Source organism: Cynocephalus volans, chromosome 7 (assembly GCF_027409185.1).
Source record: "Cynocephalus volans isolate mCynVol1 chromosome 7, mCynVol1.pri, whole genome shotgun sequence".
Classification (NCBI taxonomy): Eukaryota; Metazoa; Chordata; class Mammalia; order Dermoptera; family Cynocephalidae; genus Cynocephalus; species Cynocephalus volans.
Window position 1 is genome coordinate 63,873,909 of NC_084466.1, and position 6,000 is coordinate 63,879,908.

General features: G+C 39.3%; 1 protein-coding gene across 1 annotated transcript in view; it reads right to left on the bottom strand.

Annotated features, from left to right (window-relative positions):
• The window catches only part of LCP1 (lymphocyte cytosolic protein 1), a 28,305-nt gene extending 23,001 nt beyond the window's left edge, over positions 1–5,304 (bottom strand). The window contains exons 1-5 of the mRNA XM_063102903.1: positions 5,241–5,304; positions 4,471–4,634; positions 4,167–4,296; positions 2,694–2,826; positions 623–704 (exon numbers count right to left, since the gene is read on the bottom strand). Coding sequence (XP_062958973.1) covers positions 623–704; positions 2,694–2,826; positions 4,167–4,296; positions 4,471–4,634; positions 5,241–5,304 — 573 coding nt within the window. The remainder of the gene's footprint in view (positions 1–622; positions 705–2,693; positions 2,827–4,166; positions 4,297–4,470; positions 4,635–5,240) is intronic.
• Positions 5,305–6,000: the final 696 nt, after the last annotated feature.

Consider the following 6,000-nt stretch of genomic DNA (forward strand, 5'->3'; position numbering starts at 1 on the left):
TTTAACAGTACACAATGTTGTTTAAATTTAAACAGGGGATAATATATTATTGATGATTTAAGAAGTGAGACATGGTTTCTGAGCAAGAGAATTACAATAACGTTAACACATTGGAATGTAACATAGAAATACATCTTACTGCTGGTTACCATTCCAGTTAATCGACACACTAAAGGAATAAAAGCAAATCACATTTATTACATTAATGGCTATGGCCAATACCACTGTGAAGCCTGCCAGAGTTCTCATTTTTCACCTCCTCACTTATTACTAAGGCATATCTTTTCAGCTAAAATGCTATGCATTTGGCATCAGCTCAAAGACAAATTGCTAGAGTAAGGTGAAGTTAAAACTTTAGCTTAGATGAATTTTATTTTTAAGGAGCCAAAACAAATACACAACCCAACTACTAACACCCTACACCAATCTCCTCTCTCCTCTGCTGTATTAATAAACGACCCAACAGCAATGTGTCCCTCTATCCACTACTCATGACAAATCACCAGCCCAAAGCCTGGGTTTTGGCAATTTTATCGGAGTCCCTTCAAAAGTCTGACTCAGCAGTTACGTGCTCATTCATTCCAAGCAAATGCTACATTACAGTGATGGTGGGAAGACATACCTGAATGGTGAAAGGGGTAAGTTTCTTTTTGTTGATTGTTCTTTCATCAATTGTGTCTGGCACTGACAGGTTGATCATTTTACTGAAAGAGAAAAAATTAAATTAAAGAAACAGGCTTCTCAGTAACAGAGCCCAGTAACATTGAATTTAAATTCTAGCAATACCGTACTGGAACAAGACAGCAACATAATCTGTGCTACTGAGTGTTTAGATACAAAATCGGTTATGTCATTCTGACTATTCAAACTGTCTATGGGAAAGGTTAATGTTCCTGAAGTTATCCTAATATATTAAGGCAGGAAGTAAGGACCCCATTTCATTCACCACCTAAAAAGCTGCAAAATTATCTTGGTTTCCTTAGCACAAATTAGGAAATTCTGGGTAGATAACCACAGAAAATCCCCATAAGTACTTCATTTTCTTAACCATGAAAACTGTCCTCACTATGTGAAAGACAATCTACATACTCATTCTTCTGAGCTTACATAATGTCTACAAACTTTATACCTTTAACTAATCATATGATAACTTTTTTATATCCTTCTGTAGTCTTATTTAATCAGTAGTTTATAAATTTCCCCCACTTACAATTTAATTTTACCCAGTTTAGTATTGGTTTAACCTTCAATGGGACATAAAAATAAATTTCCTTTGGTCACCTCTAACTTATTTACAGAAACGAAGTTGGAAAAAAAATCCAAAAGAAATAACAACAAAATCAAAGAATGGTAAACGTGACTGATTATTTCCTTTTTAATAAGATTTAGGCAAAACAAACTACTAAATCATCATTTGAAAAATATAAAACTAGTAGTAATCTAGCGAAGTCCTGGGATGGTGAAGGGGAAGGAGTGACAAAAAAGCATAAGATATCCCTGCCCTTGAACAGCGTAATAGTTCAACTACAGAGACAAAATATATGGATATGAAAAGTTACATAGCCATCCAAAGCAGAGCATTATAATGGTTCCCAAAGTATTACAAGTAACATGTCCTCGACAAATTCAGTGGGGGCTGGGATGGGCCAGAAAACGTCATGGGATATAGATTTGCACAGAAGGAGCAGATGGGGAAGAGCATTCTTAAAAAGGAAAATAAAAGGCAAAGCCCCAGTCACAGGTTACAGGCAGGTGTGCACGGGGGAGTGAGTATGTCTGCTGGTGCCCTCAGTCATTCATGCAGTTGTCCACTCAGTACCCTGGGCTGGGGACCAATGAGTCATGGGGGTCTCAGGAGGTAAAACTAGAAGGAGATCGAGGGAAGACCACAGCACCAGGTGCCTTGGGTGCCAACCTAAGGAGTCAAGCCTTGATACTGTAGGCCAAGATCTTGATTTTTTTTTTTTAAGCAGTGAAACCTTTTAAAAATAAAATCTCAGGATAAATTCTAATAAATAAAAGGTCAAAAGCAGAGTTTTGCTAGTCGAAGCAGAGGAGGGAAGCTCAAAGTCTTGCCCACCAATCCTTCCCTTCAACTCCTTGGCCCACTGCATACTGAGCATCTCAAGCTACCTCACTAACACAATGACCTGCGTGAACCTGCTAAAGAGAACCTGCTGAAACTAGACTGCAGAGGTAGTTTCAAAGACATCATCTTGAATTGACCAGCACTGTGCTGGAGGCCTCCCCTGGAGAGAATACATTCTCCTTTTCCAGGTGCCCTTATTATTTGAGTTGTGTATTTATGTGCCCACCCAAAAGTTCCTTTGCTTAAGGACTACAGCTTAAGGACAAGTCTATCTGATCTCATGGTAGGTCATACTCAGATGAAGTAAAGTGGCATATATTCCAAAAATAATTGCCTTTGGCCTTGTATTACTATATCTCCATGTTTATGTTAATCTCCATACTCTGCATCCTCCTCTCCATCCAAGCAATAGCAGTTTTATATTTCTCATTATAAGTTGCTTTTGAGATTCCTTTGCTCTTTTGGACCTGCCGAGAGAAAAGTCCAGAAAAGCATTCCACATGCAACTGAGCACCAAAGGAAAGGTCTAGAATAAACACAATTAGTTGCTGATACTCCAGAAAAGGGGCAATTCGTTGGAAACCGAGAAGGAAGCGTTATTTACCAAAGGACGATGCCATCTCCAACAGCATTAAAGAGATCATTTGTGTTTGGATTCATGGGGATGACATGCCGACAGTCGGGATCATTTTCCAGGGCTTTGTTTATCCAGTTGACAAAGGCATACTTTTCTTCCTCTGCAAGTAAATGATTAAAATAACTGATTTGCAAAGTGAAAATACGATGTAAACAAAATTACCCACATGGATCTCGGATTCTCATGCCCAGGAGAGACATTAGAAAGTTATCTGGTTCATTATCTTATCATCTCATATTTACAGGCATTTAAAAATCTCAGATCACTTGGGAAATATGCAGAGAAACTATGTTCACTCCAAGTCATAAAACATACAGCAAGCAGATTTAGACAAAACAAAACAATGAAAATATATATGTAGATATATTTAGAAGCAAGTATATATATTTATATTTATAAATGTAAATATAGAAATAATGAAAATATTTTATCTAGATATGAAACATTAATGTGGTCTAATTCTTACAGCATAAAAACTCAGGGTTCTGCCTGTAGCCCTGATGATTTAAATGTTGAATGACCATGGACCATCCTTGCAGCATCTCTGAGCTTCTTTATACAATTATAATGAAATTGCTATGAAATGAAATCATTTGTGATAGAATCTTCCTTTCCTTTCTGTAAAGATGCCGTGAATTGATTTTAGAAGTTTTAATAAAATCTCAAGTTATGCGTTATAGTCTAGCACTGTTTGCTAAACTGTGTGTCATTAAAAAACAAGTGTCCCTCAGAGGAATCCTGAGTCACAAAAGTTTGGGAAACACTGCAAAGCGTGTCACCGTCTTGCAGATTCATAATGCACATTTGACAGAGCAAAGACTCTGCAAATTTCCATATTTAGAAATAAAAGTCTAAACTTCGACTTAGCAACTATACATGGTATTTACCATGAATTTATCTTTAACATCAATTAATGTTTTAAAGAACTCCGTGTGGGAAATGTTGGGTTACTGTACTTATTGTGCTATTAGAAGTTTCCATTAAGGCTGTTGGATGACAGCCTTCAGAATAAATACATAACTTTCTTCCAAATCAATGAAAATATAAATTTTTTTTGACAACTAAGCAGGAGTTAAGAATAATCATGAAGTTTGAAGACAGGAGCTCCAATTTTGTCTGTAAGATTTACAAAGGAATTTTGGCAGCCTTTAATGTAGTTTTTAAATGCTGATGAAATGATCTGGTATTAGACCCTGCCTGGAGCTAGGACTGTTTCTATGTTATGCACCTGGAACTGGCCCCACTTACACACAGGACAATAGGTAGTAGTCCCTAAAGCTGTGCCTGCTTATACCTCTTAGGTTTGAACACCAAGTTTAGAATCTGTAACTCCAGAAGGCCTAGATCCTTTCTACATGTTTCCCTCTCCCCCAGCCCTCAGATCTCTCACCATCCCATCACCCTCTGCTCCTCTGCTCGCCCCCTGTTAGTATAGCCTACCTGAATAGGAGTGTTGGGTGCCAACACTAGACTGCTCTGAAGTACCACCAATCGCACAAATCCCTTCCTTCTTATTGATCGCTTTTCTAAAGGTCTTGGCAACATCTGTGCTTTTTAGACCATGAAAAACCTGCAAAAGTATAATGTATCTTTAGAAACCCATGAAGTGATCAAGAAAGTCACAAAGGAAAAAATACATCATGTTGAAGCAAGGAGGGTAGAAATGTCTTTCTGAATATTTTCGGAAACTGAATTAAAGTTACAAGTTTCAAATGCATCTGCTTGTATTCTGCACGGTACTCACCTTGATAAACTCATCAAAGCTGATCCTCCCATCTTGGTCCAGATCACCTGTAGCCATCATGTTTTCTGCAATTTCTCTTACTCTATAACCAGGCAGAGGCAAGCAAGCAGCCTTGAATAAGTCATTCAACTCATTGCAGCTGATGTATCCGTTGCCATCAGTATCTGTAATACAAAAGACGTACTGAAGCTTCACGGCAATCCAGGTGACAGCTTTCAGAGAGGTGAGGGAAGACTAGATGGGAGGTGAAAGGACAGGGGAGGTGGTCATTCAGGGGTTGAGGCCTGACCCCACAAAACAATCAGAATCTCATAAGAGGCCTGTTGCTATGGTTAGGGGCACTAGCATCCCTTCCAACGTCCAAAGTAAAAGAGTCATAATTTCAAAGCAGAGGTTCTGGCAAGAGGATCTGAAGGGATTTTTACAGAAACTCTTAAGTAAATCACAGGCGTGATAAAGAGTAAGTAGGTAACAGTATTAAAATGAAGGAAATCAAAGAAAGCAGACAAGATAGACAGGAAGAGACTTAGGGACCATTTCCAGGAAAAAGCTACATGTGGGAAAGAATCCATATTCCATGTTTTGATAGAGAAAAAGTAATTTTCTTAAAGCATATTTTTCAAAACTCAGTTCCCCCAGCTCTTCTAACCACAGTCACTGGCTTGCTGTGACCTCTGCTATTTTTCTCATGCTACCATCTCCCTGAATCTGTCCTGAAGCTACTCAGTAAGGTAGGGAGCTGTGCAACTTGAGGCACAGGGTCCACTCACCAATTTTGGCAAAAGCTTCTCTGAGCTCCATCATTTCCTCATCGGACACTGATCCTCTGGCCATTTTTTACCGCTTTAGAGAACAGACCTAGGGAGGAGAACATAAGAAATGACTTCCTTGCATCTTAATACTTAAAGTACCACATGAAGAAGCAATTCCCATGTATCAAATAAGGAAATATTCTCTTGCATCCTCCAAGATTTATATCTATCTTTCCAAAATGTAAGTCAGAAATAGGCTTTTTCTTCACCCTGTCTACAGTGGTCTCCAAGGATGGTCCTCACCAATTTCTCCCTTCACTGTAGACACAGACTGCTCCCCACATCAAGGGGTAGAGCTTATTTCCCTCCTCTTGAATCTGGGCTGATTTTGTGACTGTTTGACCATTAGAAGGTGGTAGAAGCAATGTCGGGGACTGGAAACTTCTGCATAATTTCTTTTGGAATGCTCATTCTTGGTATACTCCCTCTTGGTACCCAACGACTGTGCTATGAATTGTTCCAGCCACATAAAGAAGGAGAACTGGGTGCTCTGGTGAGCAGCCCCTGCTGAGCTCCCAGCTGACAGCCAGCAGTAACTGTCAACCTCCTGAGTGGGCCATTTTGAACTTTCTGGCCCATCTGAGCTCCCAGATGACCACAGTCCCCGCCAACATCACATCGAGCACAAGAACCACCCGGCTGTGCTCAGCCAACCAATAGGATAGACGGAGATGACAACATGATCGCTGTTTTAATCACTACATTTGGAAGTAGTTCG